This window comes from Lathamus discolor, chromosome 4, assembly GCF_037157495.1.
Source record: "Lathamus discolor isolate bLatDis1 chromosome 4, bLatDis1.hap1, whole genome shotgun sequence".
Classification (NCBI taxonomy): Eukaryota; Metazoa; Chordata; class Aves; order Psittaciformes; family Psittacidae; genus Lathamus; species Lathamus discolor.
Window position 1 is genome coordinate 124,088,189 of NC_088887.1, and position 15,007 is coordinate 124,103,195.

Genomic DNA, 15,007 nt, shown 5'->3' on the forward strand with positions numbered 1-15,007 from the left:
ACAAAGGATGCTGTAAGAGTCACCCATGCACCCCACGTTGCTTTGGAAGGAGTTACAGGGTCCCCAACCCAAACAGGGAAGTGAAAAGATGTAGTACAGGGTAAATAAAGGCAACACTTCATAGCAGCACATGGCACAGGCAGCTCCCCTCAGGTAAATATGCCATGGTTGGATAAGAAAAAGCACACCAGCAGCTTGAAGTGGAGGCTGTCATGGAAACCCTGGCAGCGAGCGGCATCGTTTCGGAGAATCACTTAGGAGTGACAGAATAAAGGGCATTGTTTCTTGGGAGGCAGCAGGATTCAGAGATTAAACACACTGAAGTTTGGGAGCAGGAGCTCTTTGGCAGGTTGCCCATCCAGCCGGAGAAATCACAGCCTTTTCAGTTCCTCTCCTGCAAACAGGGCTGGATTTCCCCCTGTTAGACCCTGCTGAATGGATATAAACCCTTCAGGATAATGAACATCTTTGTGTATTATTACTTAGGCTACCATAGGGGTAGACTCTTTGTAACCATGAAGAGGTGGTGGTTGTGAATATCTACCATGGAGTATGGCAGCAGAACCTGAAGGAAAAAGTGGTGGAAGGTCTCTGCATGCATCACTCTCCCTCTGAAACATGGTCCAGAACATTACAGTGACAGGTTCAAGCTTAAAGAGGGGAAGTTCAGGTTGGATATAAGGAAGTTCTTTGCTGTGCTGGTGGTGAGGCACTGGAACGGGTTGCCCAGAAAAGTGGTAAATGCCCCATCCCTGGCAGTGCTCAAGGCCAGGCTGGACAGAGCTTTGAGCGACATGGTTTAGTGTGAGGTGTCCCTGTCCATGGCAGCGGGGTGGAACTGAATGATCTTAAGATCCTTTCCAACCCAAGCCATTCTATGATTCTGTGGCCAGCAGTGCACACTCTCCAGTCCAGCATCCCCCAGTGCTCAAGTTTCAGGGCAGCTCCATGCTCTCCATTTGACCTGAATTAACACTAACCCCCTTTTCCAAACTTGGTTTTATCCCCTTCTCATTGAACTATCTCAAACCAGGATGCTCCTTTTGCTCCACCACCTCATCAACGTGCAAGTATCCTCCTGCTGGCATTCAGTGCTGAGGTTTATCTCTTAATTGTCATCCCCCAAACCACTCCAGCATGAGGACAGACATCCCAATAACCTTCCTTTGGTGCCTTTCCCACCATGCTTCCCCTTCCAGGCAGCCTGAGCTGGTTTATCTCTTTCTCAGAAGGAGAGCTCTGCCGAGTCCCCAAACCTCACAGCAGCAGAGCACTGGAGATAAGGCAGGGAAAACACTTCACTCGCAAGGAAACGGCGCTCGTCTCGTGCTAACGTCCCCATCCTCTGGAATCCAAGGCAATAATTACAGCAATTTGTAGATAATTATTTGTTAATTAAAACCAGCCTTGCTGGGTACAGTCACCAATTTCCTCCGCTGGCTGCATAGGGCTGCACAAAGAGGCACTGGGGGATTGCTGGTTTCATGCAATCATTTGCTTGCTTGGTTCAGAGAAAAGCCCCTGGTGCATCGTCTCCCCCTTCTCCTCACATCCTGATTCATTCTCCTAAGACATCCCGGAGAGATCCGTGCCTGCCTTTCCCTTGGTGATTTCCAATCAAGGTGACTGCTGCATCCCCTCACTGCAGCCTGTTTCTCCAGCTGAATTAATGCTTGCACATACTCATTTCCAAACACATTTAATCTTGTAACTCCTAAAGAAGGAGTTGTGACCCCAAGTTGAGGTTATGAGCCTGAGAGAAGCTCATCTCCATCCCATATTTACATTAATGAACAGTGGGTAGATGTAGTTACCGAAGGGAACATGATGCTGCTGGTTTAAACAGTGCTGTTGGGGGCTATTATTCTACCCTAGGTTGGGCAGTCTGTGGTTCTTGGTAGCTTCCCAGGCATAGTTTCCTTACCAGCTGTGAGAAGAAGCAATGATGGGATTTAAGATGCTCCCCACTAAATACTGCATCCACAATGTGTGTGTATCAGGATGATGGCCAGATGTGCAAGGATTTTCAACCTTGTGAATCCTCTGTCTCTGTTTCTCCTATGGAGTATACCTTCTCCTGGGCCTACCACAATTCACCAACCCACCAGCATGCTCCAGGGTCCCACAGATCCAGAGCCAGGAGGAATTACTTAGCCTTGGAAGCAGGAAAATCCCATTGCTCCTGATGTACTGCTGGATTGAGCTGGCTCTGGGCAGTCACTTCAGATATCTCTTCTCCTGTGGCACTGAGGAAACAGCTCATGGACATCTGAGAGTTGGCTGTGTGAGGTGTACACCAAAGTACTACCTGTAGCACACATATAAACCCTCACAGAAAAACAAGTTCATGGGGAGCTATGGTGAGAAGGGAGAGTGAGCATTGTAGCACAGCAGCTTGGACCCATGGTGACAAAGATGGAGCCAAGGAGTAACATGGCCATTTTGTCATCAGAAGATTGTTCCCATCACCCTTAGCAAAGCAGTGGCATCAATAAGAACAAGCCAGTGCTAATGGGGAGGGGAAACAAATTAGACTGTCAGCATCCTCTTCATGGAAATGATCTCCCAGGTTGTTAGTCACGCAGGGCTGGCTTCTCCCCTCTAATTTTCTCCTGTACGTGGGCTTCCGTGTTCCTCCCATCACCTTAGTGGCTCAGTGCCTGCACCACGTGCAGAGGAATCACAATTAAGCAACGTGGCTGGATGTCATGATATATGGGACTACATCTCTGCTTCCGCAGCACAGAAAGCTAGCAATGAGCTGAGATTAAACACGGGGTTAATTAGTGCATTTAATTAGCGTCCAGTTATTAAATCCTTGCAGGCACTTAGATAAATTGCTCAAAGAACAAAGCATTTCTTAGAAATGCTAGCATTTATCCCCCTCTTCTCTCTCCAGGTGAGTGCAGGGCTGGGGAGCTCTGGTCTTCCTCTGGCAGCTCCTTGCAGCAGTATCATAGAATCATAGAATGGGTTTGGTTGGAAAGGACCTTAAGATGATTCAGTTCTAACCCCTGCCATGGGGAGGGACCCTTTCCACTAGACCAGGCTGCTCCAAGCCACATCCAAGCTGGCCGGAGGTTGGAACTGGATGAGATTTAAGGTCCTTTCCAACCCAAATGTTTTTTAGTTCCATTTCTGAGAGACCCTGGAGACCTACCTAAGGCATTTATCCCTTGGATAACTTGAACAACAGAAGTGCAACAAGCTCAGGCACTGATCTGACTTGAAAACTGGTTCCTATAGAGTCAAATCTATACACTGTTCTCATCATAGCTCACTGGGAAACTGATATTTGGGTCAAAGGAAAGGGGTTTCAGCATTTTCAGCACCAAGCCTTTTCTTCCTTAGTTATTAACAGCTGGGATGGTGGACAGGGAATTCAGCTCCTTCTGATGCTCATGACCTCAACCCATAGTCTGAGAATTAATGGGAGCAAATGGCTACATTGGATGTGGCTTGCTTAAGGGAGTTTGCTTAAGGAAAAATAACAGTATAGGATGAAGCCGAGTGATATTCCTTGTTAAACCATGAAAGATATCACACAACAATGACTTACCCAACACTTGTTTGTACTCCTAATACTCTTAAACTATTAGAAAGGAGAAAGCAAAGGCTGGGTAAGATGCTGTTACTCAAGACAACATTTTGAGAACAAGAATGCATCTTTCTGGAAGATCATAGAATCATAGAATAGCTAGGGTTGGAAAGGACCTCAAGATCATCCAGTTCCAACCCCCTGCCATGGGCAGGGACACCTCACACTAAACCATCCCACCCAAGGCCTCATTCAACCTGGCCTTGAACACTGCCAGGGATGGAGCATTCACAACCTCCCTGGGCAACCCATTCCAGTGCCTCACCGCCCTAACAGGAAAGAATTTCCTCCTTAGATCCAATCTAAACTTCCCCTGTTTAAGTTTTAGCCCGTTACCCCTTGTCCTGTCACTACAGTCCCTGACGAAGAGTCCCTCCCCAGCATCCCTATAAGCCCCCTTCAGATACTGGAAGGCTGCTATGAGGTCTCCATGCAGCTTCTCTTCTCCAGGCTGAACAGCCCCAACTTCCTCAGCCTGTCTTCATACGGGAGGTGCTCCAGCCCCTGATCATCCTCGTGGCCTCCTCTGGACTTGTTCCAGCAGTTCCATGTCCTTTTTATGTTGAGGACACCAGAACTGCACACAATGCTCCAGGTGAGGTCTCACAGGAGCAGAGCAGAGGGGCAGGATCACCTCCTTTGCCCTGCTGGTCACGCTCCTTTTGATGCAGCCCAGGATACGGTTGCTTTCTGGGCTGCGAGCGCACACTGCAGCCGGCTCATGTTCATTTTCTCATCGACCAGCACCCCCAAGTCCTTCTCTGCAGGGCCGCTCTGAATCTCTTCTTTGCCCAGTCTTTAGCTGTGCCTGGGATTGCTCTGACTCAGGTGTAGGACCTTGCACTTGTCATGGTTAAACTTCAAGAGGTTGGCATCAGCCCACCTCACAAGTGTGTCAAGGTCCCTCTGGATGGCATCCCTTCCCTCCAGCATATCAACCGGATCACACAGCTTGGTGTCATCGGCAAACTTGCTGAGGGTGCACTCAATCCCACTGTCTGTATAAGATAATGTTCTCTCCTTTTTTCCCCTGCTCAGTTTCAAAAGAAAGCAATTTAAACCTTCCATAAACAAGCAGGAATGTATTTGTTTCTAGAGAGTACAAAATACATCTGCACCAAAGCAATGTGGGGACATTTGCGAATGGAGTAGCTAATTGGGTACTCATAAGAAACCATCACCACAGCCTAGGACTGCATCTCAGAGGACTGGGCTGACCTTTCAGCAGCTGATGATAGTTCTAAAATGGCTCCTCATCACTGAAAGCCCAATCTAACATCAGTGAAAATAAATTAAAAGCTAGCACTGGCTTCTGCGGATATTGGATTAGGCCATATAAAACCCACTGGAATGCTGGGAACCCAAGGAAATGATCATGGTAAATCTGAATTCTAGTGAAGCCTGACAGGCTTTAAAACATCTCTCTGCAGCCCCATTAAGAATGGGTTTCTACTTAGCTCATGAATAATTCACCTTTCCTCTTCTTCTAAGAGATGATGTATACCACCACAAAGAAGGCCAGCACAAAGCCCAGTATTACAGTCATCTTCATGCAGTGTTCAAGTTCATTTTGGAAGGGGCTTGGAGCAACCTGCTCCAGTGGAAGGCGTCCCTGCCTGTGGCAGGGGTTGGAACTGGATGAGCTTTAAGGTCCCTTCCAACCCAAACCAGTCTGTGACTCTATGAAAAGCCATCTGAGAGCCTGTCAGTTCTGCACTCTGCTTCATCATCATTTTGATTTGGGACTGATGACCAAATTCCTGCCCTTGCCTGGAAGGAAGGAAATACATTCCCATACCACACCATAGGATGTCAGCTCAGCATATAGAGCTGGGGGAAGAAGGGGAAAGAGAGAATGGTGGGAGTGATGGCGTTTGTCTTCCCAAGTCACCATTATGTGTGATGGAGCCTGTCCTGGAGATGGCAGAGCACCTGCCTGACTATGGAAAGTGGTGTATGAATCCCTTGTTTTGCTTTTGCTTTACCTGTTAAACTGTCTCTATCTCAACCCATGAGTTTTCCCACTTCTCCAGTTCTCTCCCCCGTCCCGCTGGGGTAAGTCAGTGAGCAGCTGTGTGGGGTTAGTTGAGGGGTTAAACCACAACACCCTCTGACAGAGGGTCAACATCTCCGCTTTATCTCCTGGGGAACATAAAGCAAAACCTAAAGGACATGGTAGGAAGTTTTACATCTGCTTTGGGTTTGTTTTCAGCAAAGGATTCAGGAAAAAACCTGGAATGTGAGACAGAAAGAATGAAGCATCTAAACTAGTGGTTTGCTTAGGGAAAATCAACCATATTTATTGGAAGGAATGTGTTACATATTGTATCTCATCTCACTGTGAAGTTACTACTGTGAAATGAAGAAATACAGATTCTTTACTTTGGAATAAAGACAAATGTGCTTCATTTCAGGTTACCAAGGTACCACTGCAAAAAAAGGCCAGCACTTTCTAACCACAGTGCTCCTATTCCTACCTCTAAGGCACAGCAGGATGTTGGCTGTCTCGTGCATCTAAGTTTCAAACTAGGACCTTTAAGGACACCAAAGGGCATCTGCTGATACGGTGAGAAGATCTCATAACCACAGGGAGTCTGTCAGGTTGAAGAACTGCATATTATCCACAGGTTAACAAGGATTTATCTATCTGCCTTACTCTCCATTCCTTCTGGGAGGACATGCTCATGCTCTGCATGCATAGTCCTTTATCTGCCCCGAAGCCACTATATCAAGCTTTAAGTAGGAAGTAAAAGTTGATGTCCTAATGTAGTCAAAAGGATGCTGGACTCTCGGGATACTCAGGAGTCCAGACAGAGATCCATGAACACCGGACCCTGCTGCTGATAAAAGCCCTCACTGAAAGATGCCACTACTGGCAAATGCATTTTCAGGGCTCTCAGGAGGAGACATGGAAAAGAATTGCACACACCTAGCCCCAAGGGGAGAGTTATTCTGCAACAGCATCTCTAATTCCAAACTACATGGACAAATCAGGACAACCCAGACACCAGTCAGGTGAGTGTCATCACAGAGGAGGCAAGATCTGATTTCTTGCTTTGTGCCATTCCCACCCTGTTTCTTGCCTTTGTTAGAGTCCCACTCCCTGGCCAGGTCTGGAGGATCTCCGAGTCAGAATGGAACAAGGACAGATTCACTTCAATAGCAGGACTGTGTGGAGCTCTTCCTCCTCCACCTGCAAGAAAGGACAAAGTGAAGGAACAGAAAGATATAGAGGGCATGGGTGAGGAGGCTCCATGTGGAGACAGTCTGGAACTAAAGCATCAGGCTGAAACATCCACAGAGGAGGCACTTCAGAGAACTTCTCCTGCCAGGTTGGACATTACTATATGGATGGTGCCAAGGGGTTGACAAGCATAAGGCTGATTCTCTACTTCTGCCTGTTTGATGCCCTTTTCCCACCACTGCTCCATGCATTCTCTACAGCCCCTACACCCCCCTGGGAGTAGAGAAGCATCATTATTTCTCACCATCCTTTCAACCTCCTGCCTTGCAGACACCCTGACAACCAGCTTCCTGCCTCCCAGCCAGACTTACATTAAAGATCTCAGCAACAAACAGCAGCAATGCCCTCTGGAGAGCTGTTAGAAGAGCTCTGCTCTGCAGGGAAAGAAACAAAATGTACACTCAGACACTGCCATGTCTTTGCAGGCACCTGAAATGGCTCTAAAACACTCAGGTGATGTAAAAGAGAAGGAACAGAGCAATAGCTTAGCTCCAGCACTGCATGGACCCATACAGACCTACTGAAACAAACAGATCTAGTGTTTTCACTGGGGCCATGGTTCAGCTGCGGAATAAACTGGTGTTTGCTGGAGAACACAGCAACCCCTGCCTATGCTCCTGGCATCTTACTGCAAATTGCTGTCAGCACATGAGCACTGTCTGCAGTCCAGGAGCCTGGAAAAGCTCACAGCAATGTAAGAAAGTCCTGGTAGCATCAGCCTCAGGTGAGGAACTCGGCAAAAGGGAGTACGATGTAGATCAGGGTGTACGGAGCAGGAGCTGAGGTAGAGCTGAGACCAAGAGCAGAACAGGTAGAAATAAAAAGGCAGAAAAGAGAGTAAATTTACATTAGACATTAAGCAGAAGCTCTTCCCTGTGAAGGTGCTGAGGCGCTGGCACAGGGTGCCCAAAGAAGCTGTGGCTGCCCCATCCCTGGCAGTGCTCAAGGCCAGGTTGGACACAGGGGCTTGGAGCAAGCTGCTCTAGTGGAAGGTGTCCCTGCCCATGGCAGGGGGATGGAACTGGATGAGCTTTAAGGTTCCTTCCAACACAAACCACGCTGTGACTCCATGAAATATGAGAGACCATCAGCTTTGCACTCTGCTTCGTCATCCTTTTTGTTTTGGGGACCAAATTTCTGCCCTCTCCAGTGATATCGTTTGGTCTTTAGAAGGAAATAGATTCATCCAGATGGAAATATTTCAATTCCAGTCCTCTAAACTTGAGGCCAGACTTTCCTCTTCCTTCCAAAGATCCATTGCTGGCCCTGGAGCAGATGGGTGTGAGGGGAGGGACCTTACCCCTTTGCAGTTGTATTTAAACTGTCATTGATCTTACTCCCTAATTTTTCCCTAATTTAATTCTTTATTTGGCCTAAAAAGGATTTTATGAGTCAAATAACACTGGAAAAAGGTATTCTATTGCAGTATGGGCTGCACAAGAGAGGAAAACCTATAGCTGAGAGCAGTAAGAAATGCACTGTCTGTGACCAGACAAAGAGAACACATAACATGCACTGAACAGTCATTACACACTTGTTTAATCCTCACATTAAGCCAGGAGTTCCCTGAACGATTGAGCCCTCATTTCCTACCATTTTACATCCTGTATCTCTGCCTGACACTGAAGCAGCACCAGCTCCTTCCTGAGCTGTGATTGTCTCAGAGAACACATCACATCACTGTACCAACAGCCACCAAAGCTCAGTGCTGGCCCTTACAGGAGGGGCTGGTGCCTGGCATTAGAACAAAACTCATCTTGCTCACTTAAGAGTACCAAGACATGTGTGTCCCTGTGCCCCCAGTGCTAAGGCATTAACCTGCACGTGTACAGGCAGTCTGCCTCATTCTTCGGAGCAGCATGGAAGAGACAAGTTGTCCTTGTTGGCTGAGGATGCACTTGCAGCCCTCCCTGCAGTCTCTTGTCCTTCCTCTTTCTTATCCACCCAGCTCTGTTGTGCCTTTGCCCTGCAGCTCTAATTCCTCAGGACGGCCTTTCAAGGCAGCTCAGAGCTCAGGTCTAGACTAAGAGCCACAGGCAGGGACATGGGCTAAATGGGAGCAAAGGCAGAGGTGAAGGAAGGCCCTGGCAAGCAGCATGGGGACTTTGAGGACAAGCAGCTTTTCATGCACAGATAAAAAGCACCACAGGGGAAAGCTGAAACCAGGCATCTACAAAGCTTTGCTCTTCTCTTTCCCATGAGCCCAGCTTGTTCCTTTTAAATGAGGTCGCTGGCTGGCAGTTCTTTTCGTACCTGAGACTTTGACTTGCAGCGAGGCAGGGATTTGCCTCCCTACCAAAGCTGCTTCCCAGCACCTCCTGGCCCTGGGGCATCACACTGCTGTTGTCTCTTGTTTCACCCACTGGGCTCCAAACATCAGCACACAGGAATGAGACAACCTCTGACCACAAGCACAGCAGCTATGTTCTGTTGCTGCCTTCCTGTGGTGTGACTGTGCAAGAAGAGGAACATACATGGCCCAGGCAAAGGGTAGAATAGAGAGGCAAAGCCTGGGCTGGGTGGGGAAGCAGCACTGATGTTACCCCTTTTCCATGGAACACAGAACAGTTTGGAAGGGGCCTTAAAGCTCATCTAATTCCAACCCCTGCCACAGGCAGGGACCCCTTCCACTGGAGCAGCTTGCTCCAAGCCCCTGTGTCCAACCTGGCCTTGAGCACTGCCAGGGATGGGGCAGCCACAGCTTCTCTGGGCACCCTGTGCCAGCGCCTCAGCACCCTCACAGGGAAGAGCTCTTCCTCATGTGCAATCTACTGTTTAAAACCACTGTCTGCGCCCTGTCATTACAGGCCTTAGCAAAAAGTCTCTCTCCATCTTATAAGCCCCCTTTAAGCATTGAAAGGCTGCAATAAGATGCTCATGGAGCCTTCTCCTGCGGCTGAATGATCCCACCTCTCTCAGCCTTTCTTCATAGGAGAGGGGCTCCAGCCTTGTGATCATTTTCTGGACTCGCTTTAACAGGTCCATGTCTTTGTTGTGCTGGAGATGCCACAGCTGGACACAGAACACTAGGTGGGATCCCACTAGAGCGGAGCAGAGGGGTAGAATCACCTCCCTCAACCTGCTAGCCATGCTTCTAACGCAGCCCGCAATCTGGTTGAGCCTCAGGGCTGTGAGCGTGCATTGTCCAGGTTTTGCTCACCAGTATAGAATCACAGAATAGTTAGGGTTGGAAAGGACCTCAAGATCATCCAGTTCCAACCCCCCTGCCATGGGCAGGGACACCTCACACTAAACCATCCCACCCAAGGCCTCATACAACCTGGCCTTGAACACTGCCAGGGATGGAGCACTCACAACCTCCCTGGGCAACCCATTCCAGTGCCTCATCACCCTCACAGGAAAGAATTTCCTCCTTAGATCCAATCTAAACTTCCCCTGTTTAAGTTTGAACCCGTTACCCCTTGTCCTGTCACTACAGTCCCTAATGAAGAGTCCCTCCCCAGCATCCCTATAGGCCCCCTTCAGATACTGGAAGGCTGCTCTGAGGTCTCCACGCAGCTTCTCTTCTCCAGGCTGAACAGCCCCAACTTCCTCAGCCTGTCTTCATACGGGAGGTGCTCCAGCCCCTGATCGTCCTCGTGGCCTCCTCTGGACTTGTTCCAGCAGTTCCATGTCCTTTTTATGTTGAGGACACCAGAACTGCACACAATGCTCCAGGTGAGGTCTCACAAGAGCAGAGCAGAGGGGCAGGATTCCCAAATCCTTCTCCATAGAGCTGGAAACGCTTCTCGTTCTGCAGAGCTGGAAGGGCAGAGGGTTGTGAGGCTGAAAAAGGGACAGAAGAAGGGCTTTGTCCCCCAGCAAGGCTTGCAGAGCAGAACCACATCCTGCATCCCTGATTAGGAAAAGCACAGGTCCATCCAGTGCTTATCCCGCGGTATGACAGAGGGATGCAGCAGCACAGGAGGTTACAGATCATCCCTGAAATACACAGGGCACTGTACACTGAGGAGGGCAGCTTCTCCCTCCATCCTGCTCCCAAGGGCTGGGTGAGGAGCAGGGCTGCAGCCTGGCCTGGCTGAGATCCCAGTTGGAATTGTCTTGTTACTCAGGTGTTCCAAGCTGGCCCCTTCCCCGTCTTGCGCAATGGAAGTGGTGGGAGATCAGGTAGAGCTCCTGAGGCAGAGGAGGCAGCCACAGCACTGCCAAGGTCCCAGAGAGCAGCAGCATCCCTTACTCGAGCCATGGGGATCCCTTGTGTCCCAAAACAGGGATCCCTTTCCGCCTGCCATACGAATTCCTTCCTGCCTGCCATTGGGATCACGTCCTCCTGCCACGGAACTTTAAGAACTACATTTCCCAGAAGCCCTTGCGCAGCGGCGGCGGAAGAGGCGGTTCTCGCGATGGGAGATCTCCCGTTCCGATTGGCTCTCTGGGGCAGCCTCTTGCGGCTATTGGTTAAGGCTGTCACATGATGCTCCGGGAGGCGGTTCTTCTCGCCTCACGGCAGCCGTGCGGCAGCGGTTGGGCCGTGGTGGGATGCTGTGGGGCCGGCGGCGGCAGCGGCGGCCCCGCTAGGCCTGCGCCATGCTGCGGGCCCGGGGCGGGTGGTGGCGGCGGGGCCTCCGCCGCTTCGCTTCCCTGCCGCGGGCGCTGCGGGTCCGTGAGGCGCTGCAGGCCCCGGAGCCGGTGGAGCAGGTTAAAGTGCAGGTGTGTGGCCGGGAGGTCGCGGTGTGCCTCGTAACGACCGTCACCCCACAGCCTTAGCGGGCGGGCGGGGGCCTGGGCTGCGCTGGGCACCCCGGTGCTTCAGGGAGACGGGGTAGAGCCTGTGCAGAGCGTTTTCCTGAGGTCACAGGTTCTCTTTACAGTCTGCAGCGCCAGGTTTTGCTGTGTTAATTCGGTTTGGGGTTGTTAAATCAGCGCCAAAGCTGTGAGGTTACGCAGGGTTTGCAGCGAGAGGCTGCTACTGTGATGGGTTGTACTGAAACGTGTGCTTTACACGTTTGGTTTTATCACCAGGTTGGTTTGGGAGAGTGAAGCTTTGCCTCTGTGCTGATGGTTTTACAGCTCTGAGGGCAAGATTCCTGCCGGGCTGTGTAAATGCAGCTTTCCCGCAGAGATCCAGGGGTTTCCATGGCAGGGGGTTGGAACTGGATGAGCTTTCAACCCCTTTCCAACCCAAACTATTCTGATTTGCTTTAAGCCTTGTTCTACATCTAGGTTTATAGCAGTGTCGGCTAAAGCCAGTGATAACAGTTTCATTGGTGTTCATATCCACCTCCTTTTGTGCACCAAGGTAAAGTGGGATAAATGGGCTTTTTAGCAATGGAGCTCTTGCGCTTTCCTCAGCACACAGTTTGTGTGTCCCCCTGTTTTCTGGTGCTCTCCACAGACAGAGCAGTGGTTGCAGGTCTATAATCCCTGTTTTAATGCAAGGCCCTTGGCTAGGACTGTGCAATTGTCAGTATTTCTGGGTGAATCTGTAAAGGGCTGGGCTACTTGTAACTGTGTTAAACTGAACTGACAGAGGGGAGACTGAGATGAGCTCTTAGGCAGAAGCTCTTCCCTGTGAGGGTGCTGAGGCGCTGGCACAGGGTGCCCAGAGAAGCTGTGGCTGCCCCATCCCTGGCAGTGCTCAAGGCCAGGTTGGACACAGGGGCTTGGAGCAAGCTGCTCCAGTGGAAGGTGTCCCTGCTCGTGGCAGGGGTTGGGACTGGATGAGTTTTAAGGTCCCTTCCAACCCAAACCAGTCTGGGATTCTACTGACCAAAAGACCCAGTTTCAAACACACTGGTGTTCCTGTACACACATAGATGAAGCTTAATGGGGTAGGGGAGAAGCTCATCCAGTACAGGTGCTTTTCAGTTGTAGTTCTGTGAATAATGCAAGCTGGAATAAACTGATGCTGAAATTGGCAATACTGCACTTTTATTACCCCAGGTCCTTGCTGCTTTGTTGCTCTGGTTCTGTGCTGGCAAAACTGTGGGTGTTTTTATATTAAACTGGGTTGGGGAACTGGTCTGGCTTAAACCCAGCCTCATAGCCAGGTTGCTGGAATGTGCAGTCTGCTCTGAGTTGGGGTTGTCATTACACATTGCTTGTAGTAAAGCCTGAGGTGGTCAAAGCATTGCTGCCGCAGCCCCTACTGCTCCCATACAGGCCTGTGGTTATGCTCTTTATTTCCTGTTGCAGGATGCAAGACTCAGCTCCTTAACAGATCCCAGAACAGCCTGATGAGGTGGAAAATGTTTCATTGTTCAGGGGTTTTGTGTGTTTTGTTAAGGAGCACTTAAGAGGAAACAAATTACAAAAACCATCTGCCATTATACATTAAACATGCATCAAGTATAATGTGTATGACAGGTTCTGGGGATTTAGTGGAATGCAGAGGATAAGCACAACGGCTTCAGGTGTGTTACAGTATGGAATACCTTTTAAACACTTGCTTCTTTAGTCATAAGAATATGAGGGTGCCCAAATGATCAGACTTTAGTTTTAGACTCTCGTTTCTTGCAGTAGTTCTTGTTTCAGGTGAAAACACCCTGCAGAGGTCATTTAGGTAAATGTCTGAAATCGTGAGCCTGGAGCAAAAGCTGAAGTTTCATTGATTATTGGGTTTGTGGCTTTAAAACCTTCCATAGTTCTTGCATGCAGTTTTCCTCTTCCTGTTATACAAACCTGGCTAATGCCTTGTGTGTGTTAGTAGTAACGTCGTAGTTTTAAGAGTGCTTTTGGTACTATTCAATGCCTGAAGATGGTTCAGTCTAGACAAGAGAAGCTGATGGATTTGCATTTGTTTGGCATAAAATCCCTAAAGCACTTGTGCAGTTTGAAGTTATAGGAACAATTTGGACACTTCCAGTTAAACCAAAGACAAAACTGCTTGGAAAAGAGGCAGTTTGGTTCTTTAATCAGCACTGGTTCTGGTTGTTCTCTATGGTATTATTATAAGATGAGCTGGAAGCTCCCCAACAGATAGTTTTGCTTTCAAGGGCAGCTTTGTCTCAACACTTGCGAACTGGGGAGCAACTGAGGAAGTTGTATTTCAGATGCTGTTTCTTTTGCTTGGTGGCTTGGTGCCGACTTAAATTTTGATTTCTTTTAAAGGAAATGCTGTTTTTCATTGAAAACTCATATGAAAATGTTAACCTAACAGGTACATGGCCAGTTCTGTTGTTTTACTGTCACAAAGAACTGCTGTGCTACTCTTTTAATTCTTTTAGTCAAACTAGACAAGAGCATGGCTAGATTTTTTTTCTTAATGCATCTTTTCATATCAGTATTGAATTTGAAGTGTAAGGGGAAGCATCCAGCGCATTAGGTTTTATTTTAGTGAACAGGTTTCAGTCAGAACCTCCCTACAGGTGATACAGCAACAAAAATTAATACTAAAAGTCATAAAGTCATAGATCACAGAATGGTTTGGGTTGGAAAGGACTTTAAGATCATCCAGTTAAAACCCCTTGTAACAGGCAGGGGCGACTCACACTATACCATGTCTCCCAAGGCTCTGTCCAGCCTGGCCTTGAACACTGCCAGGAATGGAGCATTCACTTCCTTGAACAACCTGTTACAGTGTCTCAGCACCCTCGCAGTAGAGAACTTCTTCCTTATATTTAACATAAATGTTCCCTATTTCAGTTTGAACCCATCACCCCTTGTCCTGTCGCTACAGTCTCTGACGAAGAGTCCCTCTCCAGCATCCTTGTAGCCCCCTTCAGACACTGGAAGCTGTTCTGAGGTCTCCACACAGCTTCTCTTCTCCAGGCTGAACAGCATCCAAACAGTCTTGAGTGTGTTATAAAGGACTGTGCATCCCTGCTCTCTCCTGTTTCAGTAAGAAGTGTTTTGAAGGGACATCACTAATAAGTGTATGTACTTTGCTAAAACACTTTACATCTTCAGAGCACACTTTCTGTATTCTCAGCACCTCAGAGATGCAGGTTGGTCTTAGCTACCCCTCCTGGACTCAGGAGGAGATTTGATGTCTCTGCCTAAGGATTTTTCTCTTTGCTTTGAAGTCAATAGAAAAACTGAAACTGATTTTTGCTTTTAATTATTTTTCTTCTAATTTTTTGTTGTCCTTAAAGAAATATTTCCTTTGATTTCAGTAAGAAGTTAAAATAGGGCTAAAGTAGCTTGTCCTGCCCAGCTGGAAAAAGACTATCATGACACTGAGCTGGTGCCAAGAAATAACAAGT

General features: G+C 48.6%; 1 protein-coding gene across 2 annotated transcripts in view; it reads left to right on the top strand.

The window, feature by feature from the left end:
* Positions 1 to 11,354: 11,354 nt before the first annotated feature.
* NARS2 (asparaginyl-tRNA synthetase 2, mitochondrial) overlaps positions 11,355 to 15,007 on the top strand; it is a 60,581-nt gene continuing 56,928 nt past the window's right edge. For both annotated transcript variants that reach the window (XM_065678855.1, XM_065678856.1), the window contains exon 1: positions 11,355 to 11,513. In XM_065678855.1, the coding sequence (XP_065534927.1) occupies positions 11,391 to 11,513 (123 nt within the window). In that variant the 5' untranslated portion in view covers positions 11,355 to 11,390. The remainder of the gene's footprint in view (positions 11,514 to 15,007) is intronic.